This window comes from Phaethon lepturus, unplaced genomic scaffold (genome assembly GCF_000687285.1).
Source record: "Phaethon lepturus isolate BGI_N335 unplaced genomic scaffold, ASM68728v1 scaffold11526, whole genome shotgun sequence".
Classification (NCBI taxonomy): domain Eukaryota; kingdom Metazoa; phylum Chordata; class Aves; order Phaethontiformes; family Phaethontidae; genus Phaethon; species Phaethon lepturus.
In genome coordinates, this window is record NW_010544143.1 from 11,657 (window position 1) to 38,801 (window position 27,145).

The following is a 27,145-nucleotide window of genomic DNA, read 5'->3' on the forward strand; positions in this document are numbered from 1 at the left end:
AAGTCAGCTGGATTTTTACAATATAATGTGAAACAGAGAACTGACAGCTGGTTTTGCATAGTTAGCCCAGAGATTTTTAAGCAATTGCCCCGCGCAAGTCTCACCTGCCCTCCTCGCCCCACAAAGGCAAACATCACAGCACCTTGGAAATCAGAGGCACAAACTGCTTTTGTTTTACAAATAGGGCTGTGCGGTACTGTGTTTTATTAGTTCAAAAAGAATCTGTAAAACATAGGATTATGTGTTTGTAAATTATATAGCTACAGATTTTTTTTTTTTTTACACTGAAATTTCAAAAGCTGCAACATCAGTACACACCGGTGTCATTTAGATACTTTATTGTCCCCAACCAGTCTAATCAAAATCATGCTGTGATAAAAGTGATTGCGTACACTGACAATCAAATCTCTTCAGGTGTTGAGTTTCTTCCATGTATAACTTTGCTGTTTAAAAAAAAGATTAAAAGGGCAAAACAAGTAAGACAAATTATTCCTCCAAAGCTACCTAAATGAACACAGCAATATTGTACATTTGCTACGATCTTCCATCCAAAACCTGCCATGCTTCCTGGTGGTTAACAAGTGTTCTGCGCACAGCCCTAGTTTACAAATGGCAATTTAGTCGTAACACTTCAGTTGAATTTCAAGAATCTAAGGCATTTTGCCTTACAGCTTAATTTAAAAATACCTATACAGGCAAAAAACCTTTTTTAACCCGACATAAGAAGGACAACAGAACTTCAGGCCAGGCAACATTTCTTTAGCTGAACAGAATGACCAACTGGAAAAGACTTAATACTTCTATAATATCCAGAAATAGAATTGAAAACCAGGGTTTAGAACAGCCCTGGTAACCTGCATGCACTTCAAAATATGCATGAGATTTTAGTAGTAAGTAATTTTTCCTATTTTACTTTTTAAAATATTGTATTTAAAATACAATCATATACCCGTATTGTGAATTTTACAAACATTCCACTCCTTTATCTGGCTTTGTGGACAAAACTATATTGCTTTGTTAAAATCTAGAAAATCTAAGTATATAGCGTACGTATATTCACACAAACTTAAAACTTGAAATTTCAAGTACGATGATAGTGTCAAAATAAACAACTATGACAAGCTTGATCCCTTTAGCCAAATTTGAATACCCAGGTAAGTCCAAACCTGACTGTAGAGCACTCCAAGTTTTATTCCAATGGGAATGAGTTAAAAAAAAAGAAAAGAATTTAATCAGAAGTTATAGAAAATACTCTGAAGATACTAGCAGAGATCAAAACTGTTGCTAAGTTTTTCACCTTTGTATTGTCACCAAGTGTCACTTTAATGCTGTATGAAGTTAAAATAATTCTTTTTTTTTTTAGATTTGTGGATTTCAAGAGCCAAAATAAACAATACAGAACAAGTATGGTTGTACAGAACATCATCAGAACCGTTATTCCAGAAGCTGGTGCAGAAGTTCAGTTGTCCATTATATGTGGATTTTAAAACAATGCAAGACACTTTAATAATCAACATTCATTCACAGACTTAAGGCAACTGGTTCATGAAATCGCTGCTTTCATAAATGCCAACTAATGACATGGTTCGTCTCACGTACAACAGGTCACAACCGTTAAATGGCAACACCTCGGTGGGATTATTTATGGTCTAATTGGAAGATTGTTTGGTCTAATGCTAGCGAGAAAGTCTTTGAATTTTTTCCAGCCATTCCTATCATACCTGCACAACTAACTACAACCTGAATACTTCCCTGCAAACTGGATTTGAGCCTCGAAGCTACAAACACAGTTGAAAATACTGCTCAGAGAACAACTTTTTGGCAGCTTACAGTTTCATTGCTCTGAAGTCAAATACAAAATTAAACAATCTTAAATTGAAAGTAAACGTTAATGGACTAACCAGAATCCATACGTCCTTCCCCCCGCCCCCCCCTCCATTTTTTAAACAACGTAGGTTTTGTGTGGTTTTTTCTTTTTTTTTTTTTTTTTTTTAAATTCGACAGTTTTGTCTTTTGTTGTGGCACAGAATTATACAGTACTAAGGTAATGCCAACTGGTAAGAAAACAAAACAGTGATGCCATACAGACTCACGAGCGGCACGGGACTGCCTCTTAACGTCCCTCACTACCAGAGCGGTTGCTGCACACCCGCACTGCAAGGGGGCAAGTCATCTTTCAGTTTGATACTGCACCTACAACAACCTCCTCGCTGCCTGCGTAGGCTGGCCTGCCCTTCTGTGAATGGATTTGTTAAGCTGCTTCACCAATGCGTTAGACAAGGAGGACTATCCAAGTCCACTACAAAGATTTTTTTCTAAGTCATCACGGCTTTTCAAGAAAAATAGAAAAGGCAAAGGGGATCGGCTATTCAGAATTGAGCACTAGGCTAATGAGAAGCACCAGCTACTCCATTTAGTTTTCTCTGATGACAGCCAAACATAGCTGTAACTTTTATGTTTGTAGATTTCTGGTGCGGAAAAATAATTAAAAGGTGACACTGGAAAGGAAAAAAAAAAGGTGTGCCTTGTTCTTCAAAGGCTTAGAGTATTTAAAAGTTATTCTTTTGAAAGGATACCTATGACACTACAGAAGATGCTAAGCAGGTTCTCAGAGATGAGACTTACTCAACTCCAAAGCTAGAGGACCACTTTTAGTCTAGGCTAATAACCTCTGTCCTTCTAGCAAGACTTGATAAAGCTCCCAGTCTGTACCTTACACCTTTAGGAAGAAAAACCACAAATCAGAGATGCGGGAAAAATACTTCTTGCATTTTTATGTACCACAGAAAGGAAAGGGCTTCATCCCAATTGAAAAAAAAAAATTCCTTTGCAGGTCACCTTTAACTGAGTTCCCTGGTATATCAGATACCATAGGATTAATACATAGGGTTGGGTTATGAAGCCTGCATTTTATTTATTGCCCAAGGTTGCAGCTTACAGAAAATGTTTCATAGCACAGGCACAGTGGCAAAAACAGTATAACAGCCGATGGTCAACTCCATTTGGTGAGTATACAGTAGCAGCAATTAAAAGAAAAAAGTACTCCGAACAGCTCAATACAGATCCAGCTTACCCAGATGGGTTTTTTTTTTAAAGAAAAGAATCTTAAACTAATAAATAGATCTCCTCCCCATTCTCCCAAGATAATGGTTTTCCAAAAAACGAGAGGCATGGCAGTTGTGCGTAAGCAGAGACAATAGAACTTCATCTGTCTAGAATAAAAAGGTGCTTTAGATCTATTAGCCACCTTATTTTCTCAATTCCATCATTCCCTAATACTCAAACAACTGCAGATATGTTCAAAACTGTGCCTAAAATCGTATCAGTGAAACAACCATGTAATTAACCCAAATCACCCCTCCCACAAACGCTTAAACCTTCTGAGCATGAGAAAATGTAATACGACTTAATGTCATTGTGGAGACAGGAACCCAGCATCTTTTGTTTCAACTTTTTCCTTTGTTATATATTACAGTGCTCTATAAAATTTTTCCTTTTTCCTTTTAAAGCATTTAGACAATACAAGACTAAAAGATGTCTGGAAATACGTCTTATACAAAAATGAATTTTTATCTTAAAATAACATTCAAAAAGGCACTTCATTCTGTAAGAAAAAATTCAGAGTCAGGTCAACTGCTCTAAGCAGGGGGGTAAAATTGTCTGCATAGTGGGAGGGGAAGAAAGGGAGAGAAATTCAACTGCTGAAATACAAGCTTCTTTTTTGGCATGTTTTAAGAAAAGCTGATCCAGTAAAAGATGTCCATTTACGAAATTCATTAAAAGAGTCCCGTTTAAAATAGCTTCTTTTTTTTTTTTTCCTTTAAAAAAGTAGTCTGAACACATGACCTTAGGAGTCAGGCTTCTGAAGGCTTAATAGCATCACTCATGATTGTCCTTCGTGTCCAATGTAACAGGAAGATCAAGAGTAGCACTTCTGGAAGGGGTGACCTCCCCAAAGCTTACATTTGAAAGAGCTGAAAGAGATGGAGACAGCCTCTGGCAACTGCAATCTAGTAGCAGAAGTCAGTCAAAGTTAAGGGCTACCTGTTGCAGAGTTTATGAAGCATACTGTAAACTTCTTCCTCTTTGCTTAGTCCTTCAAAGAAAGGAATAAGATCTAGCAGCTCTGTGTCTGTCATGTCATCAAACCAGGACTGCACAGGCACCTGAAACAAAGCAACCAATAAATATTAAGGTGACTTTATGATGTGAAGAACACGTGAGTTTTGGCTGTGTGGATGTCCTGTAATGCTCACTGACATCACAGTAATGCAAACTGCTCATCACTAGCATTCAAGCAGAGCACCAGGTTCGAGTCCACATTTTCTAGCGTGCAAAATCAAACCCAAATCCAACTGTGAAACGGTTGGCAAGCAGCTGACCTTCTACATGTCCAGGTAACCTACACGCTCTGCCTCCTTGATATTCAGAATAGACTGGAAGAAAGATACAGGTTATGGAGCTGTACTGACACTTTATTTACAGGCAAATCTTTTTTTTCCTCCCCTCTAAGTATTACCAGTGTGAGTCACTACGCACAGGCATGCGGCAACAACCCTTCTGGCACCAGGCTGCGGAGGAAATATTTAAACAGTGAGTAAAGAACAATTCTATGATTAAAATATAAGACCTTGAGAGCGGGTTCAGAAAATAATGCATATAATAACACTCCTTAAATATGAAGGCTGTATTTAGGGGAGTTCTGTGTATCTTATCACTAGGGAAGTATACAGAGGTCTTTTAAAGACTATCTTGGATCTTGTTACAAGCTCTGGTTTCTGCGGGGACTCGAGTATCAGTTAGCTAGCAGCACTTTTCTATACATGATTAAACCACTCTGACAAGGCCCTTAATTTCATCTCCCAGATTTCTACAGCTCGTTATTTTCTTGGCACTGAATTCCAAGATACCAAATGATGATCTGGATCACATTTTTAATTTTAACCATGAACATAAATTAGAGCTACAGCTCCCGGTTATTATGAATAGCAACTTTAAACCATGTGTGGCACCAACCAGAAAAATGTTTTCACCCAACTGTTTACGGCATCACAGTGTTGAGATCTGAATTTAAAAGCTGAATGCTGCAAGATAAATAGCTCACGTAAAAAAACAAAAAAGCTATTCCAGAGAGGCAGGACCATGCAAAACAGTGCTCCTAATAAAAATTTCCTATGTTAATTTTAACAGTTCACAAAAAAGGCAGCCTAAAAACATCAAAGAAAACATTGCACAGCCTAGTTGTTTAAAAACCAGTAGATCTAAGATGAGTTCCAGCTTGCTATCCTGGCAGCTACAAACCAGATGTGAGCATCTGTACTGATTGCAGTAATGGATGGAGCAAGTGCCAGACCGTTCCATCATAGTTTCTGGGGCTGATATGAAACCCATGCTGAAAATGTGCATTGCTCCTAATTATTCTTCCTTGAAGTACTGTTGCCTGCCTTTTATCCTTGTTCCTAAAACTTGATGACCTTGTTGACTAACATTTCTAATTATGAAGTGAGTTATCACACAAATACTTAAAAGGAGAAGCATAACAGCACAACAGGATCTTGACTTTTTTTTCCTTCTTCCCCTTAGCCACAAATACAGAACTCGGATAGTAACCAGTAAAGCATTAGTTATCTTGTCTAATAAAATATTTTCATTCACACAATGAAAAAAGATGGAGTACCAAAAACATTTCAAGTAAAACATCGTTTCTGTAATTGCCACTCCAAAGAACAGAAAGTATGCTGGAGGGCAGCTTCACTTTTTAGAGTGAGGTTAGTTATTCAGGGTCTACACCACTCGGTTATTTCTCCAAACTGATGGACTTCATGCCAAAAGCTAAAACTGAAAGCAGATAAACAGTTATGACACACTGTCAAGATCAGTTTGCCCTGGTCCTTCACCATTTGGCAGTGAATACTAGAACCTACCTGCAGCCAAAGAAAGCACATAAACTAATACAGGTAGTATTCTGAAAAGCTATTTTCTGAATCAGAAAGTCTGGGCAAGGACCAGAAAGATAAAGTCATGCTTGAATACTTCAAATACCAAGAATACTTACTGCATTTTCAGGGTGGAAGATGTAAGATGCAGGAGAATTATCTACTATAATAACTTTACTCAGTTCACGTCCCAGTCGACTCAGATCCTTCACATAATTTCCTCGGTGGAAAACACAGGATTCTCTAAAGAGCCTTGCCCTGAACACACCCCAGCGATCCAGTAAGTCGGCTACTGGGTCTGCATACTTAAAAATAGAAGTTAGAAAGATGAAGTTAGCAATGTGTAGATAAGGCTAATTCACAGAACTATACAAAGAAGGGACACGATTCATTTTCTTCCCTGCTCCTTGTTAATTAACTTACATACGTGCAAACCTGAAGTGATTAATGGAGAGAGAACACAAAAGTAGGATGGTTATCTTTCTGTGGAAAGCTAACTTGCACGCTAATGGTTTCTGTGATTTGTTGATTAGGTTTTATTCTTAGGGCCAACTTACAGTTACTCTAGGAGTTGATGGATCCAGAGATCTCACCTAACTGCCATAAAAACAACCAATGCTATCAGAAAAATCTATATAAAGCCATTTCCCCAGCTGATTCATTTCCATGTGTCTCTGAAGATAAGCTACAATGAAGGTACCGAGCTTGATCTGGCTTTTTTCAAACAATGCCCACAGAGCCACTGGGTCAGTAAAATTACCAAATTGCACAATTGGGCCATAAAAGATTCAGACAAAGATGTTATTATGAAAAATACCTATGTACAATATTGGGAAATTCTCATTTGATATATAAGATGAGGCACAGCTTAGAATGCAACAACTGATATAAACAGTCCAAGGAAAAGTATCCACATAAACCAGAACATGAAGTAACCATGTTACTTGAAAATGGTAGTTGTAACCTATTTTTGCAGGACAGGAGTTACCATTTTCCTGTATTTGCAACCGAGAAACAAAATTCATGTTGAAATCAATCATCTCTTGACTATGAAAACTGATAGACATCTAACTGCAGTATGAAATTGTTCCGTTATTTAGGATTTTCACAATGTGACTGAACAGAACATGGTAAACAGAGCGCAAGGAAGAATCCTCTGATAGAATAGGCACTATAGCAGATTGAAGCAGATTGAACAGGGTCCTGTCCCCTTCCACCATCTCTACACTAGGTTGGAGTAAAAGCTTACTATGCTACAGTATTATTTAGGAATAATCAATGTAATTTTACAAACAAGACACCACAAATACAACACACTGAAAGAAGTGAAGAGTTCAAGATGTCTCCTACTGTAACGTCTACCACAAAACTACCTACGAGGTACTACTGCTACTGGAGTCCAGAGGGCACAAAATATTCCCGTCGATGTTTCAAGCTTTACACAGTGTCTGATTTTCTAACTCCAGATTGCAATTGCACCTTGACAAAGCAAAACCGTGTTCCCAATTTTCAGACGCAGTAAATTTCTGAGTCACCGGCTGATCGTGTAGACAGCGTTAAATACAGCATATTTTATTTCATGCCCAGCTTTAATATACTGCTTTACTCGCACGCTATTTGTTCTAATTTCTCGCTATAACCATGGTAACTTGTAAGCCTTTCATATTGGCATTATGAGCAATGCATGGAGGCTACATTATGAGACAAGCCCATATGTGATGGTGTTACCATGGAAACACTTACCCACACACTAGCAGACAAAGTACACACTGTCAGACAAAGAAGCAGAAAAGAAGGGGAAAAATTAAGATAGTACCAACTGTGGAAATAATTATCCATAGAAAACCCAACCAGAAGTCCACTGACCAGCACCGGAGGGCTAATGGGACGAAGAGAGGGACAAACCTTGGCTAGACTGGCTGTGAAGAGCACACATTCAAAGAGCTCTCCCATCCTCTGAAGAAACTCATCCACGTGTGGTCGTTTCAATACATAAACCTGGAATGACAACGGCTATTTGGTCAAACAGTGTTTAGAGTAAAAAAAAAACAAAAAACAAACCAAAAAACAATCCAAAACACTCCTGTAATCCTAACACTTAAAGAAACAAAAGTTAGCATAGAAGCAGTTGAAATGAAATGCTGAAAGGAAAAAAAAGTGTACAAGATAAAAGCAGACATCCAATAATGAGAAATTTGAATGCATGAGCTGCCAAGACCCATGCTGATTATGCAGTTGCAAATACTGTGCATCATCTGGAGTGATGCTTCTTGAAAAATCTCATTAAAGGCAAAGAGAGACAGTAGGGCCTCTCAAGAAGCGACGATTCAGATCTCTCAACCGAAACGATTTTGGTGCTCGTGTCTTCAGCCCTGAAGAGCTTTACAAAAGGAATAAATCTGATGAAACCTTTATGATGACAGGAATTGCACAATAGGGAACTGTTTTCTTCCTGTGGCTAATTCTTTCATTTTCTTTTAAATTCCAGGCGCTAAGTACTGTATCTCACTCCGGAGAGTTACCAGTGACCTGGCTCTGCAGAGAGCTTTCACCAAAAACCTTCTTAGCATCACGTCTAGCAAACGGCGCTTTCGAAATTCAGTGGCAAAGACCACAAAGTCTTCTACTGTGACCTTGCCGTAAAGATGATAAAAACTCAGGATCTCTTTCCTCTTGAGCAGCTTGCTTTCAGCAACGCTGTATTACCTTTTTGCACTGACAACCATACAGGCAAGCTCGGCTGCCTGCTGCCAACAACCCGACTAATAGCTGGTAGAGCCTCCTTGCCTTGCAGGGAAGATGACTTGCGTTCACAGAAAACACCAAGATAAGATAACTGCTGCTCAGAAAGCTTACAAGGACTTCACAACACACTGGGAAGCTGAAGAGGGGAGTCTGCTTGAAAAATATTTATCTTGTTTGCACTTAGATTAAAAGTTTGAGAGAAAACACTGGCAGCACTTTATCTCCTTCGTTTGGCAAATAAACTTAATACTGGAAATTTTAAGTGGAGAAGTCTGGCATATAGCTGAATTCAGGGAGAACTGCAAGACTGATGCAATTTCAGGAATTTCTTTCTTTCGTATGTAGAACTAGATTAATTGTATGTATTTTACTAGATTCATATTAATAGAGAGGTAAAACACATAAGGCACCCAGAGAAAAAGCCTGAAGGAGAAAAATATGGAAATGCCAGTTTGAACTGAAGTGTAACAATTAAAGCCTTTAGCAAAAGAATAAAGAGAGTTGTGTAATAGGGACTTGAAATTGAAAACCTAGATCTGAAAGCAAAATTTTATTAAAAACATGTATGATGGAGCTGTACCTTAATGACCAAAGCAGAAATGTTAATTACTTTTCCACTTTAGCTCATAGCATCAAGACATGATCTGCTTTAAGTTATTTCTGTGAAGTTTAAACTATTTCTGGCCCCTCAAATTCAAGCAATACATTCAAACTTTGATACAGGTAACAATTTATAACCCAGATTTGTTTTTCTTTTCTTTAAACGATGGCAGCAGCACTTAACCAATCAATTTAAAAAATGTGGCATTTTATGAATTAAGGACAGTTTAACAGATGTACTTCAACACCGCTCTCTTTCCAGATAACTACAGCAAAGTTTCCTGTCTTTCACTAGGCAGAAGCCAAGTGATTTCCTCTCCCATAACAATGCAATTAATTTTTCACTTAAATCTTACTACACGAAGTTGTTCTGTAGTATTTCCTTTCCAAATTGTATCTTCAAATTTTTGAAGACACAGGTGGAATGACAGCTGCAGTCCCTCTGCGTTTGGGTACCCAGAGACTATCCAACTTGCCAATTAGAAGAGGAAAGATAGCAGGATGCGAGTTACTCCTTCACTCTGCAGTTTGTAAGAAGTTCTTCATTCTTTAGCCTTAAATTCTATTCCTACACTTATTTTTGAGGGCACAAAAGGGACAACCCAAAGTCTTAAAGTCATTCTTGGATAATTAGTACTGGAATCTAGTATTAGTTTCCCTTTTACAACCTCGTGATTTCAGCCACAGCAAAAGAAGTCTCCTCTTCACTCTCCACCTCTATCTATTCCTGTGTCGGTGAAGTATTTCCACTTGGAACGCAATTACGAACTCCTAAGCCAAAGATATGAACTTTGTTGCTCGCCACGTAACCCACCTCCTCCATGAAGAGAGCATACGGCACATCAACCCAGCAGCTACAGACCGAGAGCTCCTTACCCACAGCCTGTGCACAGGAGAGGGCTTACAAAAGCAAGTATTCGCAGTATGCGCTCTTTTGGCAATTTGTAGGTCTCCTAACACTGCAGCTAGTCAGCATTAGCTGTAAGTACACAGCTAAAAATTAGCGTTTTTAAGTTGTATTGTCTCGAAGGGACAGTTTAGACCTCCTGATCCACCACAGAGCATCCTCATCCTCCTCTGCTTGAGCTTTTCTTGCTGTTCTGCCTTAAATCTTTCCTACTGGGCTCTGGCCAACAGATCGGCGCCTCATGTTAAATGCCTTATTAATAATAAATGTAATCTCTCAGGATGAGGTCTCACCGAATTTTTCCCTTAACTCTCTCCCTGTCTAAAAAGACCAAACTCCTTCACCCCCCTTTTTTTTGTAACAACACTGGGATTTTCTGCAGAATAACATATCTTAATACTCTGTATGGTTATTCCCCTTGAAGTTTTTTTTGAGAAGTCTTACTTAGATCCTGGAAGCGACTGCAAGTGTACTGGTATCCTGGGCTACAAAATCTCTTTGGTTTACTTCACATAAAAAGCTTTCTTCAGCTGACAGAGCAGCTCTTTTCTCCTCTTCCTCCTCATTTGGAATTTTTTCCCCTTTACTTTGTTAGTGGCTGGACTTGAATCTCAATGCCGCATGGTTATTTGTGGCTTGGCTTTTTCCTCTGTTGCCTGATGTCTTCAGTTTAAGTCTCTAGACTAACTGGCTCCTGGCATTTTTCTGAGACTTACATACTGTCTTCAGGGCATTAAAAAAAATAATCCTCCAGTTTTTCTGTATTGTATGCTCACTAATTTCTTCCTTATCACAGTAAAAATTTAGAGGAATACAGTCTCTCTTTTTTTAATTTAAAATGAACCTTACTCTTAAAATGTTAAGGCACAAATCAGGCACTAGGCATGTTTTCACAGGATTCTGTACTTACAGCTGCTAATGGCAGAACACAAGTAATTATCTTTAATTGTTTTCAAGCATTTGGTATTTCCACACACATTTTCTATACCTCAAAGCAGTCTTAACCTAAAAAGACTTGGTATTTGTAAACCAAAAGAAAAACCCAGCTCAATTTTAATCAATTAAATAGGACACAAGGAACTCCCTTTCAAAACCGGCTTTACAATAATGAAATCTCCGAGTAATGACAAAAGAAATCTGCCCATGACAACCCAAGCTCCTGTAATCTCCTGTTTTGTGGGCTGGATGCTTCTTCTTAGCAGTGAGCAGAAAGTAACACGCGTCCTTGAGCCTCGTCTTTCTGGTTCACACGGTCATGGTTGCCTCCCAGTGCAAGTAACCAAGAATAGGCCAGCTAGAAGGGATACAGCCTATCCTGGATTACTTGAACCAGGCCACAGCCTTCTGCAGGAGAAGTAAGGAATTTTGTCCTTTATAGAAAGAAAGTTTGTTATTCGAACAGCGTTTTCCCCCACCAATAGAAAAAATTTTGTACTTTACAGTCAAAGTATTCACGCCAAACATTGCTTTAGCTTTCAACAACCAAAAATAAGTGCTTGTTAATGGAATACAAAAAACACTTAAAAACTGGTTTTAGTCAATAAATTACATTCAAGAATGAAATTCCAAGTATTGCTGAATCAAACTCTTCTTGGCTGCCCTCTTCACTCTCACACCGACAGCAGGGCACAAAGGCATTGCAAGTGAATTTGGATGAAAGACAAAGCAGCACAGTACCCTAAAAAACTTTACCCATTGTGGATTAAAGCTATATTTAATGCACAGTTTCTAATCTGGGGATTGTGATCGCCCTGCACTTGTTAAATGGGAAGCACGCTCCAGAAGAGAGGACAAACACGTTGAAAGTCTTTTCACCAGCCACTACCTTCATCCTCAATGAACTTCCTCTAAAGATCACCCTCAGTTGCAACACATCTCACTGGACTTCCCACAGTTTTTTCACTTAAAAATTGGTTGAGTAGGGGACCAGCTCTCATTTCTTTTATTCAGAGAACCAGAGAAAAACAAGAGAATTGGCCAGAAGAGTGTCAGCTTGCATTAGAACTGCCCTTTTGTATCTGTGCCATCATTTCCCACACAAAGCAAGGATTCATCTCCTGTAACTTCAGCTGCCCTGTGGACAGGCACAGTCTCTGTAGGCATCTAAAGACCCATAACAGAAGGAAAGAGAGGTGCCTCCACATGAGTTATCACAGAATCATAAAATAGTTTGGGTTGGAAGGGACCTTTAATGGTCATCTAGTCCAACCCATCTGCAATGGACATCTTCCACTAGATCAGAGCCCTGTCCAACCTGATAAAACAAAATGAAAAATACTTTCTAAAGACAAGGTAAATTAAGCTAGAAAAAGAAAGATGGGAGAGGGACAAGTGGTGTTCAGAAAAACTGTTTTTTCATCTAGGGAAGCTGGTTTACTCAAGCACCCGTTAAGATGATCATATTCAAATGATCATCTTAACGGGTGCTTGAGTAAACCTATATAAACCCTATAGAAGAACAAGAGCCTCTCTAACCTTTGGATTGTAAATGACATAAGGGAAAATAAACTCCCCAAACTATAGACAGCCTTTTTTGAATACCTCCATTGCAAACAAAAAATTACAACATTTAGCATGAACAAAGGCTGTTTAGGTAAGTCAGTCTCAAAACTCTTTCAACCATACAGCAATTGAATTTGCCACAACTTGTCATTCTGGTGTATGAGATATGAAGAATCTTGTATAAATTCAAGTTTCTTTCTGAATAGGCGTTTCTGAAGTGCTCTTCTCCATTTGTTTTCCATGGGGTTCTGTCTACGGCAGAGTTCAAGTACAACAATACTCTGTCAGACAATCTCTTGCTCGCTAAGATACCAGGCTTACTGGTAAAGCAGGTAGGGATGTGCACTGCATGCAATAGAGCTCAACATTTCATATATGTCATGATATTTTAAACAGATGGATTAATCTGAATACTCAGATTATAAACTGATAAACAGATAAACTGCTTAAGAAAATGGACAAGTATTATACAGATGAGAAATTCTGACGGATAACAAAAATCGTTGATATCAGTTCAGTTTATGGTCTAAGTGAATAAAAAATTACAGGTTTGAAGTGGTTGTCAAAGCTCTACAGCTTGTGTTAATGCACATCAGACTAAGCCAGAACACCCGCTTTCGCCCTTCAGATTACCACACTTCAAAAAAAAAAAAAGAGAAAAAAAAAGACGACTGCTGGATGATAGTATATTACTTTGCCTGCAGAGGTATTACAAACGCAGGAAGCCAAGACTTTTACTGTTCTGCATACTGTATAAACTACCTTTAGTTCAAGACCACAAATTCCTTACAATTAACTTATTTTCTACCACACAGATGCAATTGAGATTTTTACCTATTTTAGAGATTAAGAACTTGAAATACAAAGAGATTAAGCAAGTTCCTTCAAAATTACGCAGGAAGTCTCCAGCGTTGAGGACTAACTTCACTTGACCTTCTCTATTAAGAGCATCCTTCCTCCTGTTCATGTTTAGGGTATGCACAAATCCACTCCCTTTGAGCAGTTGTTTCGTGTGTTTGTTTTTGTCGTCACTCCCCCCAGTCATCCTGAATGCTTAAATGCATTATGTTTGGTGAAAAATCTGCAAGTTTGCAGCTGGGGATGGAAAAGCAACAGGCTTTTGAAGTGCTTGACTGTAAAGCCCAAACAGACTTTTTTTGGGTTTTGTTTCAAAATGTAAATATATAATCATGACAAGCTAAGTGATCACAATCCTAAACTATTCAAAATTGTTAGGCAACCTATTTTATTCCCTTTCAAGAGCATTATAGAAAGTTTTAGGACCGAAAATGTCATTATTATAGCACCAATCTCAATTAAAGCCCACATCAAACAAGGACTGACAATATCACAATACAAACCTCCCAAAGCATCACTTAGGTATTTTAAGCATTCAGCTCTGGTGAACATTACAGGGTTAAGTACCCTAGATAGTGAATTTTTCTACATAAAGCAGGCACAGTGTAAAAACTGTCAAAGCGACTATCACTTTAAAACATGTTTCAGTCCACCAGCTGTTATTTAGCAATTACTTTAAGAGTGACAATTACATTGATGTTTTTCATTAACAGGAAATCAAACAAAACTGCAAACTAACTTGATGGTCTATCAATTGTTCCAAGATAAAAATATGAATGTATTTGTCCAGGGAAAAATAATCTATATAGAGAAGACAACATTTTAAAAATTAGAAGTATTTAAAATCTCCATTGAAATCACTTCCAGGGAAGATTTTCAACTCAGTAACTACATTATCTTTAACCTACAACAACCAACAGAAGATGTTTCCGTTTGCAAGATTCATATATCAGAAAGGCTCAGCTGCACATGAACCAGTATAACTTGTCTCCAGCAAGAACTTTAATGTCTGTCTGAAGAGGAGAATTTACAGAACTGTAATTTATTTCATTCAGGGTTTTCAGAAATGACTACTGATGAAAGACACCAAGCTAAGATACATGAAGGGGACAGCTTTTCAAATTATGGGTGTTTTGCATTTACCATGTCACAGAGACTTAAGTGAAGTTCTTAAAGAGTAAGATAAGATATAAAAATTAGTCTCTTTGCAATTTTTTCTGGACCTTTTAAAGATGCTGAAGTGTATAAAAAGTCCTATCAGAGGAACTTAAATTACTTACAGGAAGAAAAGGGGACAGAACTTAAACACAGATTACCACAAAAACTGAAGAAATGTCTGTTCTTCCTTGATACTGTTATAAAGCTTTGTCCATATAACTACCAACAGACATTAAAGGCAACTTACAGCCTGTACGTCTGTGCAGGGAATGAGAAATGCAGTATTCAAGTAGTTTTTTCTGGGCCTAGAAATGTTTGAAAACCCACCCTTAGATCAGTTCCTGTTTGAAATTGTTTTAAAATTGACAGAGTCAAGTACTGAAGTCCTGAGAGAGAGATTCTGGAGAACTGAAAAAGTTAAAATCGAGACTTAGTAGTTAGAAACTACATCCCTGATCAAACAGGGATGCCTGTCTGGACGATACGTTCCAGAGTACACGAGGTACAGGACAAGGAAAGGACATACATGAAAGGACAAGGTATTGAATGTAAAGCAGCACACGGAGAACGGTAACGCTCTGGGACAGCAAGGACAGTTCCGCTACCAAAACAACACTCAAGGAACAACAGCGCTTACCTGATGTATGGTTCCATCAATTTCAACCGGAACGATGAAATCAGCATTGCTAATTGGCTAGAAAGAACAACGAGGAAATAAATCAATATTAAAAATAAGATCATCAGAGGGAAAATTTCAGAGGCATTAAAAAAAAAAAAAGAGTACTTACTTCTCAGGAACCAGTTAATAGACATTATTGATTACGCAAATCCACTCTGCGCGTGTGCCCTTTACACGCACAAGTCTTACGCAGCCCTATTCACCAGATACTGCATTTCCCTTTTCCCTCACCTTTTTAAGCTTCATACAGTGTAATATGTTTTATGGCTTGAATAACCCCCACTACCAGGATAAAAATCTACCTGGATAACTCTTTCATCAAGTCTCTGTAGATGATGACAAAGAAATTCAGCTATGTGCTTCACATATTCTGCTCTGGGTCATCAATTAGTAATTAATTAAAGACAGTGGTAAAAGCAATACCTAAAGGTTATATTTGCATCAGGAGCTGCAACAAGACTTAAGTTGCATAGTTAAATGATTCTCAAGATGTGATACCTCAAGAACATGCTGTACTAATCAAATTAATCATGTAAAACTGCATTTTAATCCAAAAGGGAAGAGCAGGCACACTCTGTCCAAGTCCTTGAATCCATTTTTCTAGCCTGCTGAATACAAGTTATTTCTTAAAACTTACTGTGAAAAACTGTTGGTCAAGTAAAATTACACTGGAAAGCAGAAAAGTGTCCTTGTAGACAGTTTAAGAGTACACAGTCTAATCTTGGCTAGGCAGTAGTGGTAGTTGGGGAACACACAGCTGCTAACAGTGTTTACTAGTTCAGACAGCCATCAAACTTGGCAGAACCCTTTGGTACGGCTCCTGCATTACGTCCGTGATTAAAAAAAAGAAAAAAAATCATGTAAACATGCCCGGCTGAAGTTTGTAACTCACCCAATGACCTGCAGCTTGGAAATGGCTGAGGCACGGAGCTGCCAAATACAGTTTTAATAGGACTGATTAACAGACAATATGCTTCATGGATAACAGCCTAAAACAAAGGCTAGGAGTAGTCTGGCTGGTAACTGGTTCGGCACTACTAAGGCTGGAAAACATCTTCACTCAGCTCCATCAGTCTTGAACAGACTTTTCCACCTGGTTTTCTGGATCAGACAACAGACTGATCTCAAGTACCTCCAAGAAGGTGCCCCTGAAGAATCTGCAAGACTAGAAACAGTCTTCAAATCCATCTGTGGGGGGCGAGAGGGTGCCAAGAAAGCAGAGAAAGCAGCCAAGGTAAAAAGACCTGAGAAGCTGATCACAAACTGGTGAGCCTAAGGGTGCTCTGTGAAAATGGTAGGAAAAAAGAATCCTGCAGTATTAACCTGACAGCATCACTTTGATCCTTGGATCTGGAAAAACCAGATTCTAATTCCACTGTTAAATGACCTTCCTGCAAGGAAAGTGAAATGACCCTAAGAATTTATGCAGAGGGCAACACCTTCTCTCAGTGGCAAAGTAATAAGGAAGATGTTTTGATCTGACATCTGCAAGTGCTGTGTCAGAAGGCAAATGAGAAGCTACGCTGAATCTACTCATCCTGACCAACCAGTATTGGCAACCAAACCTCCAGAACACCACATGCTGGAAAACTCCATCCTGTTGCTGACCACTGTGCTAGTAAGATCTAAAGAATTCCTCAAATACCTGCAGATACAATCTAGATTTTTTTCTTTAGCTGACATCAAACAATTTCAAAGGATATAACCCCCTTTCTGCCTCAGAAAAAAGACGGAGGGGAAGCTCCAATCTGTTACCTGCACGAAGCCCCTCAGACAGAGAAAATGTACTGCAGCACCTCTCATAGCCAGAGCGCAGGTAGACAAAAATGTTCTGAAGCTTCACCTTAAAAGAAACCCAAATGAACTGTCAATAAGACTCAGCCACCAAAGTTTTCAAGCAAGTGCCAGCTCCATGCATATTTTGAAGAGACTTGCATGCACTTGAAGAATTTATATATGCATGACTCCCTTAAGCAAGATAAATACTCTGTAGCAGCAGAAAAAGAATAGGTCACTGCAAGTTGCAGAGGTTTTGAAGCCCACTGAAAAAAAAATACAACTGAAAAAACTACAACTATTACTAAACTTTCTTAACAGGAGCAACACCAATCAGATGTCAGAGAAAAACACATTCTGTTGAGACACCTTCATTTTTGCTAACAAATAAAACTCACCCTTAGACTTTATAACACAAACTCTCACTTAGACTTTAGGCACTACGTAGCCTTCTTGTTGGCACAAGCGATAAGGAAGAGAGCATGGACAGGGATTCCGTGCTTCATCGTGATGGGAAGACAGGAGAAAGGTCTGCAACAGTTTGCTGGATGAAGGTTTCTGGGCTTGCACACATGAAGCACGTACATGCCTCGAGTGGGAACCACAGAGACAGAGCATGAAAGACGACAATGTATTTCCATGGAAAAAAAAATTACTTCAGTTAAAACTGCTTCTATTTAATAAAGAGCTTCAGAGTTTTCCACGTTCTAGAAGAGTTTCACAGCCAGTTTTGAGTATGACTACATTCCAGACTTGCATGTGGTTTAATTCATTTTACACAAAACCATGTTTACATCTCCTTGATTTAATAATTTATGATTTTTGCTTCTGTTATTGTTTTATGATGGGAATGATAACTATAATGTCTATCTACTCCTTTTTTACTCTTGCCAAAGCACCCCAAACTTTACTCCTTTAATATGCGCTTAACATGAAAGACCAGTACCTCCTTAAAGCTTCACAAATATGCAGGGGCATAAAAAGACAAGAATTACCCTCCTTCAGATGTTGCTCCCTTCATAAAAGAGCACTTTAAATACTCTGCCTCTCTGGTTGTAGTAAAAAAAAAAAATATCTGCATTTGAAATATGAAGCCTATTTCATAACAGAATTATGAATTCTAAAATATCATGTGTTTTAAATAAAGCCTTTTGTACTAAAAGTCACAAATTTATGTATGCTTTTACAGCTTTTAAGTGGGGACCTGCCTGGGTAGAGCAGATGTGTTTTAGTGGGGAAAAAAAACCCAAAACGCAAAACACCACAAAAGTAAAAGAAACTGCAAAACTAATTTAATTATTCAGGCAGAGCAGTGTGCATATAGGTGTTAAAACCCTTGGCTCTTCTGGAAACCCATCTTTTTTTTTGATCACCCCACAGCCTTACTTCAGCTGAGGTATCTCTGTCTTCCTGTATGAAACAAAATCCGGCATCACCGGCCAGTGCCAGGCACTAAACAACTAAAGTCATTTCCTCCGCGACTTGGTTTTCTCTTACATACTCCCATCATAGGGCTTCGCACTGAGATAACGCCATCGTAGCTGTAAGACTCTAATACTGCAGAAACTCCAACATTTGCCCAACACTATTTTCTTCACACAGAAAAGGACTAGTTTTCCTAACACAAAACATTATTCAGTGTTCAAGACTAGAATAAGCTTTTGATTTTTCTTAAATATATATTTAAGATCATTTAAATAGCCATTGAATATTATTTGAATAAATGAGATGATTAAGATGAGCCCACTAAGAAAGCACTCTGCAATAAAGGCAAACCTCAATCCTACAAGAAAGGATTTACACTATGTCAACCATTAAACACGTACTTCTTAGAAATGGTTAAAAAAAACCCCCACCTAAATTGAATCTCATTTTGTTTCAAAAAAAAAAAAAAAACCCCAGAAAAAAAAAATCACAGTACAAAGTTACCCACAGCATTCAGAAAACAAACTTATTTTTACACTTCAGGTAACACTAAGCCTTCATTATTTTTATGTCAATTTAGGTTTTTAAATCGAGCTTTCTCTTCCTATTTTTGACTCTCATTTCATTACGAAAGCACAGTCCCTGCCTTCCCAATCCAGCTGTGTGTCTAGTACCCTCGAAAAATTCTCAAATGCAAGTGCAGTCTGGGTATAAGACGACAAAGATCTGGCACTAAGGTTAAGAGGTTCCTGTATGCCACCACAAATTGTTATATACCATTAGGCACCATAAAGAGAGAGAAAAATCTTAGTTTCAGTTTGAGGCACAGGAATATTTGTTCTAGTATCTCCATATAAGGTCTTCTTTAAGTCAACAAAGACAGGCCATTGCCAAGTTCTAACCACAACATGAATTATGGTTTGCACATTTAAATGCTGGCAACTAAATATTGCAGGATTAAGATGTTCAGGTTATGCTAGCAGTGAAAAATGGAGTGCAACTAAAACCCGAAGACTGTTGGTGGTAACTCTAGCTTGCTACTAATTGATTCTTATAAATTCTCCGGTATCGAAGTATAAAACTAGCAGATGCTTTATCATGGCTGACGTTGGCTCATCAGAAATGCTACAACTACTCTGGGCCAATTTAGGTTATTTGTTTCTGAATTCTCCTATTCTAACTTTAGCCCTACTTAAACAATAGAAAAATACCACTACTTCCACCACATGCTGAATTCTGACGGTTGTAAAAGTTGCTTCTGCAAGATGACTGACTCATCAGCAATGGCTAAATGCTATTTGCTTTCCTGTTGTAAAAGCTGAATGCTTAAAACATCTACAACGATCGGGACATCAGCCTGACACGGAAAGCAATCTTCTCCAGCAGCAGCACAGCAATCACTGGTGCCCAAAATCTACTGGTTTAAGGTACATCTACCTAGCACAATGCCATGCTGAATTTCCAGCCTCCTAGACCAACTACAGCATCATCTGAACATCAAAAATGAAACCGTATTTTCAGAGCAACAAGTTTTGTCCCCGTTAAAACCCAGGTCCATGCTGGAACAGCGACCATTTAAAGCCATAAAGTCAATAACCATTCCAGGCCTTGCTGCAGCTGGTGGGACTTTCTCAGAATCAAAAAAATAGCAATGTCTGTGTTACTCCCCTTACAGCTAAATTAGGATGAATAATCATAGGAGTAACAATGAGAACTACCAGGCATCCTGGGAGAGCCTGTACGGCTAGTTAATGTGTCAAGAGGCTTAACAGTTCCTACAACATTCACTGACAGATCCAAGTTGCAAGAGATGGCTTTTGAATTTACTTACCTTAAATGAACTGTGCACTAAAGTTTCATCTAAATCAATGACCACACACTTCTTTCCATAGTCTGATGCTGTCAGTTCTGGCAGGAGGTATTTAGCTGGTGGCTAAAAACAAAAAGAAAAGAGGAAGACAACAAAAAAAGAAAAAGTAAAACCTCTATTGAAAGGGCACTCTTCTGCCAACATTACTATTCTAGTATTTACTGGGAACTGAAATAAATGACTTGAAGTTGAACGTTTTTCTGGGCCCATCGCAAGTACACGCATGGAAATTAATGGCTCATGCAACAGCCATACGGGCTTTTTTTTTTTTTTTTCTTTTTAAATGACAGACTTGCTTAGAATGTTCTCCAAAGCATTGGAAATGAAACCATAAACCACCGCTACAAGCTAAAAAATAACAGAGAAAAATAGGACATTTGATACAAGGATATCTTTTCCAGTGACCCTCTACCTAGTGCCTCAGTTGTGGATGCCATTACCCTATTCACAGTCAACGCCATTTCCAGCCACGTCGCGCGGATTTACACAAATTGCTATTTCTGTTCGCCACGAAAGATGTTAAAGTGGAGAGGCCAATCCCGAAGGAAGACAGCATTACTAATTTTAGCTTCCAGGACATGTCTCCACTCTTGTTTTTACCACTTGTGAGGGTGCTGACCACCAGCTTTCATGTGAATTACGTTCCCAATCAAGGTATTAAAATCGCAGTAAGGAAAGCTCTCCTAAACCAGGCTCCTCTGCAGTGCGCTGCCCTTACTAAAAAACGGTACCAAGTGCATGGACTGACATTTGTTCTGAAAGCAATGCAGACACGGGAGTCTTCCGATGGCTCATCCCCTGCTTTAACACCCCAGTCTGCAATCCCGTCGCCTTTCTTCAGACTTTGGTACCAGATCCTTCCCGAAACACCAGACACGGGAGAGGACGCTTCCACCGGGCGCTGAAACGCTGCTGCCGCTTGCTTCAAGAGGGTTTTTTTTTTTTTGGCTGAGGGAAAAGGACTAGCTTTCTAGGAAAGTATCACTAGGGAGAAGCTCAAGACTGAGAGGAAATTAAAATAATTGAGAGCTGGATACAGAACTTCAGAACTTCACTCTTTTGCTATCTTTTTATCTGTTCAGACGATGTTGCTCTGGTAAGGATGCAACTGCCATGGTTTTTGCTCTTTTCAGTAGCCTTTTGCGGGGTGCTTGCAGAGGGCTGAGGCCACCCCTTCGCAGGCAGTGGGTGACAGATGAGTCCGACACCCTGTGACCACCCTACAGCAGCAAGTACAGGTCCTTCACTAGCCACGGAGTGGTTTCAGACATCGTCTTAAATTAACAGATATTGGCCAACGATGCCTACTAAGTTCTTGTTTAAATGAAGCAACTAAAAATGAGATTCTAGACTTAAATAAGTCTTTAGCTAAAGTGTAAGTTATTGGGGGATTTTTAGGCGTGCTCCCTGATATAGTCCCTTACAATTAACATCCACAACGGTTTCTTCAGCTACCAAAATGGAAGCTGTCTTGCTTACAAAGCCACTTGTCTCAATGCATTTTCTCTCAGCACACATCTAACAATGACCTTCAAGAAAAAACAATTTCTGCTTAATGCCTGTGAAGTATCCATCCATCACAATGACCTAACCAGGCCAAGATTTATAGGACACCCTTTCTACGTTATAGAGTCCCATGTATACATTACTTCAGTAACTGCTAAAGCTCTGCCTCTGCTTGTTTGCAACTAAGACCAGATCTAAAGAATTTTGGTTTCTCACTCCTATTTCAAAATCTAAAAGGTATTTAGGCACCTCACCTCAATTTTTCATAGTAAGAAGGATCCAGACTTTCAACCTAAATAGACTAAAAGCTTATTCAAAGAAAAATCAAACCCATTTAAAGAAAATAATCTTTAGAACCCATGTTCTGATACCGATATCTTGTCTTTGAAAAAGAGAAAAATGTAGGAACACCCCAAGAAACCTTAAGCATACTTTTTTTTTTTTAAAGAATAGTTCAGTTCATTTTTGTACTCTTAAGACTGTTAGTATTTAGGTCGGATTTCTGAGTTAAGCTGCACAAGCAGTTCAAAGACATCAGTGTCTTCTGCTATGTGAATTCTTTTTCAAACTGAAAATATCTCTAAGTATGGAAAATATGTGGAAACAGGTATTTTTTCATATAAAATTATGCATATGAAAAATATGAGCACTGTCTTACCACAGGTATCTTTGGTTTTTATCTGGAAACTAGTATGCTTGTCATCAGAAAAGGATGGACATACACCAAGGACTAAAAAATGTGAGAACCTTCAACTCTAAGAACCCGAACTGCTTGACTGCACAGTGAGAGACAGCCCATGCCCATCTACTTCATCCACCTGTAGCTCCGCTTTCTCAAAAGCAGTGGCTGGGAGAGGAACAACCTTACTTGCGGTATCTATGCAGAGATGCTGGTTACTGCTAGAGTTTCTCTCCCTTTCCAGCATTGCTTTAGGAGATAACGTGTAATTACTGACCTAGCTTTATCTAACAAGACTACACCTCAAGGTTCTTCCAGGGGCAAGTCTCCCACTAGGGTACACCAGCCTTCCTACAAGCTTTGACTTCTTGAATTCAATCTGATCCTGTTTTCAAAGGCACCTGGGTCAACAGTTCACACATTTGAAGATCAGAAGAAAAAAATTTTCTATTTCAAAACCTGTATCTCTGTTGACCTCAACTTTGAAAACACATTTGCCACCTGATCATTTAACAGGGATAAGGAAACTATTCTGAAGCTGAAGGCACTAGAAGTTGCGAAACTGCTAAACATCTGGTGTAGGACTTTGGGGTGAGGATGACATTTTTGAGGCTTTAGGAACTTAAAATTTATACGGATTTATATATAAAACATATATAAAATTTATATAGGATTTATACGTAGGCTATCAGCCCATTTGTTTTGCTGTTCAAGCTTTCTGATCCAAAGCAATTTCCACGTGCCAAGAGTAGCAGAGCTTTTAGGCAGAAGCAAGCATTATTCAATATTGTATTTTAATTTCCTCACTAATGGAGACATATCCAAGAAGAGTTCTAATTACCAGATTTCCATCATAGTTAGTAGCAAATAGTTATGGATCTCTGATAATTTCTTTTTTTAAACATAGTAGCTTTAAAGATATCTAAGATGATTAAGAGTATTTAATTGTGGCTAACAGCAACTCGTATTTACTATGAAATACTCCCCGAAAGACCGCAGATTTCCACAGAACTCAGCAGAAAAATAACACGTGGTATCTCAGTACTGTAAGTCCTAACTCAGCCTTCAGTTCCAACAAGACATAAATTGTATACAAGTTAAAGCTTTTAAACTAGTCACTGTTTGGGATTTATGCATTCCAGCCAGGTCTCATGGCTGATCAGCTTAACAGACCTTGTAGTGAAACGACTGCTGCACTGCTTCAGTCCCGTGGAAATAGTATATTCCCTAAGAAAAAAAAAAAAAAAAGGGGGGGGGGGGGTGGTGGTGGCAAGAAAACAGGACTTTTGGTTGAAGCATAAACAGCTGGTCAACACAAATCTTTCAGAAATTTACTGTATAAAACAATCACAACCTTTCTTCCCTGTAGGCCCTATTTCCCACAGAGACGAGTATCAGAATTAGTAAGTCCTTTCTTTGTATACTGGAAGTGTTGGCTCGCCTAAGTGCAGCACATTAATTTGCTGTTCATGTTCCCTTCAATACACACTTCTGGTTGCACCCTACGTAGCTAACAGCTTCTCCCAGCAGTTACACATAGAAATACTCTAATAGAAGATAAATTATGCCCACTTAAAACACAGCTGCCAAAAGATGCCAGTTGCTTATGGAACAGGCAGTTCACAAAATTTCGTCTAGAAAAAGTTGTAACAAGAAATTGTCTAAATGTAGGGGAGGGCAAGTGAAAAAACAATATCCCAGTGCTAAGATTTAACTTCTGCAGGGATTCTGAGGACTACTTTTGGTACCACGCCTTAACACTGGCATTTTAAATTGAACAAAAGAAATGGACACTTCAACTCATTTTAAGCAGGCGCATGAGTATGGCTTTGTATTTCCATCTACCTTGTTGTTCAAGAGAATGAAAACAAATGCTGAAGTTGCTATGGGTCTACTTTGATTTCTCTACCATACTCTTTTCCAAAAAAAGCTGAGAAAAATCCATGAAAGCACAGGCTGCCTGAGCTACACTTAATATATTTTTAAGTCAGGTCTATCACAATGTGTCAGCTGGTACTGTTTTTTCTAATTTTGTGTTTATTTCAGCCCTAAAAAGAAATAATTTTGCAGCATTAGGAAAAAATCAATTGCCCTGCTGTTTCATCTATGCCTTATCTGTAAAGAGTTTCAGAATATGAGATACAAACAGGATAAAGTTCATCTTTGAAAAAAAACAAAGCCACACTGTTTCCATTTCCTGAAGAACCTAACTTGAAGCTGGCATGTTTCCTGCTTAGCAGTTATCTCTACAAATAACCAAGTGACAATTCATATTCATTCAAGTTTTTAAATTAAATGCAATTAATGCAGGAAAAATCTGATTGAACAGAAGATATACTTCACCAATTTGCCTGTATGTATGTAAAGCGATTGAAGTTTTCAAACAGGTGACCTCAGCAGCCTGCCAGATTTTATACATGCATGAGAAAGCTCCAGAAAACTTGGTATTTTGACTAGAGGCTTCAACTTTAAGTTTAATGAGTGGGGAGCAGCCAGTGCTCTTCTCAGAGTCACTAAGGAATTCTCTAAACACTTGAAGTGATGACATTTGCAACGAGCCCTATAAAAAGTAGATGTCCATTTTAATTGTGACCAAGCTCGCCCTGTGTTTAGAGGATTTTTCTCCTGGCATGTACAATACATACAGTTCAAACAGCCTATTTCTCACCTGTGATCCTATGTAGCAGACCATCAAGCATTTCTGCCCTTAATGGGTCTTAAACACATGGTCAAGAGGTGTCTTGGAGTGAACCTCTGGGCTCCAGTGCTCAGGGAAAACAGCCCTTGTTAGACTGGCAAAGAGGACCGCTCTAATTTTAGGCATTTTTCTAATATAATGTTGCACCTTTGCTCCTACCACTTTCTTCACAGGCAGCTCACTTCTGTCTTTATTTAGGCTATTACGTACTGATGCTGGCTGGCTTCTGTTTGACAGCCAGAAGCACTCTGATACTCGGGTAGTAAATGTCACGCAACTGCCTGCGGGTGACGGTTGCTTGACAACACGTGCATGTCCTGCTGGAAGAAGGCGTCAGATGGCACTGGAGAAGAGGAACGAGTGTGTTTAAAGTCACCTGGTCACTGAGAATTCTATGTCATGAGTGCAAAGATGAGTTAGTTTTACTGCCTTATTGAAGTGCTGGGAATGTAGGTCAGCAAAATTGCAGTTGTGTGAAAAAACAGGGAAAAGGGGAAAACAAAAAGAGAAGGGAAAAGGGGAAAACAAAAAGAGGAGGGAAAAGGGGAAAACAAAAAGAGGAGGGAAAAGGGGAAAACAAAAAGAGGAGGGAAAAGGGGAAAACAAGAGAAAAGAACCCTCTTCTTGAATTGTTCATTTTCCTACCACTACCCAAATCTAACAGAGCACTGCTTCCACATCGCAAAGACAGTGTTCTAGCAGAGTATCTCATTTCATGTTGGCACCTGACAAAGCTGTGCTCATTTGTCGTTTCAAAATTTTCTTCTCTTTGAATTCTTATTTCGTTAATACCTACATTCACTCTTAGGCAAAATTTTATTCCAGGCCAGAGCACAGCCAGAACATGTTTTACGTTCAAATAACTATTATTAGAGCACCTACAGTCACCAAACAGAATCTGGCAGGTATGTAAAAGGAAAAGTAATTTAGAAATCGGTATTTTTTTACATCCAAAGTCTTCTATTCTCAGATTTGCATAGCTATGAATTACATGCATGCACGTGTGCATACGTACACACATGCATGCAAACATACGCATGAGCCATGTAAGAAGTAATTTCATATGAGAAATAACAGGTAAGCAATGAAGTGTAATTTCTAACAGTTCTTAAATCCAAGAAAAAGTGGTGAAGAAGGGAGTGATCCGCACAGTTGTGGCGATCTCCTGACACTACCGCACTGCAGCATGGACAGGGTTCTTATAGGAGGTTTTGTAAGGTTGGGCTACAGGAGAAGGAAGGGAGAGAGGAAAAAAATGGGGAATATTCAGGTCTTCAGGGGTTACCAAACATCTCAAGAAAGAGGGCTGTGTCAGTAACTCCACACACCAGCACTGCTATTTCCTGGAAAACTTTGCCATAATAAAGTATTATAAACAGCAAAGGAGCTCAAAAAAAAAAAAGTATTTCCAGCTTTAAAAAGCCTAAGTCTTTATCCACATAAAAAACAAGTAGAAAAAGAGCAGCTCTTTGACCAAAAAAGGTTAAACCTAATTAAATTAAAAGCTTCAGTTTGAAGAACTTATTTTTTTCCCCTTCCTTTTATTTAGTTTTGAAAAATAATTCAGATGCCAAATGGCATTCCAAATTTAATCCAGGGAAGATAAGCAGAAATATTAAAGCCCATAAAACAGCAGCTCATACTGAAAGCATCGTCTCGAACGAGTGCAGTAATGCAGCTATGGTCAGTGTACTCTTTGTTTCCCTGAAGTGGCTTGTTTCAAACAAATTATGTAGTTTCTAACTCTTCTTTTCAAACTCAAATATAGGGAAAAACTAGATGAAAAGGTTTTTGCAACTGTGTCCC

The 27,145-nt window shown here is 38.7% G+C and overlaps 1 protein-coding gene across 3 annotated transcripts in view; it reads right to left on the reverse strand.

The window, feature by feature from the left end:
* Window positions 1–2,676: 2,676 nt before the first annotated feature.
* Window positions 2,677–27,145, reverse strand: part of CTDSPL (CTD (carboxy-terminal domain, RNA polymerase II, polypeptide A) small phosphatase-like) — an 83,209-nt gene continuing 58,740 nt past the window's right edge. For 2 of the 3 annotated variants that reach the window (XM_010288585.1, XM_010288584.1), the window contains 5 exons: window positions 20,418–20,519; window positions 15,344–15,400; window positions 7,842–7,934; window positions 6,056–6,241; window positions 2,677–4,166 (listed from right to left, as the gene is read on the reverse strand). In XM_010288585.1, the coding sequence (XP_010286887.1) occupies window positions 4,041–4,166; window positions 6,056–6,241; window positions 7,842–7,934; window positions 15,344–15,400; window positions 20,418–20,519 (564 nt within the window). In that variant the 3' untranslated portion in view covers window positions 2,677–4,040. Of the gene's footprint in view, window positions 4,167–6,055; window positions 6,242–7,841; window positions 7,935–15,343; window positions 15,401–20,417; window positions 20,520–23,814; window positions 23,869–27,145 lie in introns of all 3 variants that reach the window. The other variant, XM_010288583.1, reaches the window with a different exon arrangement.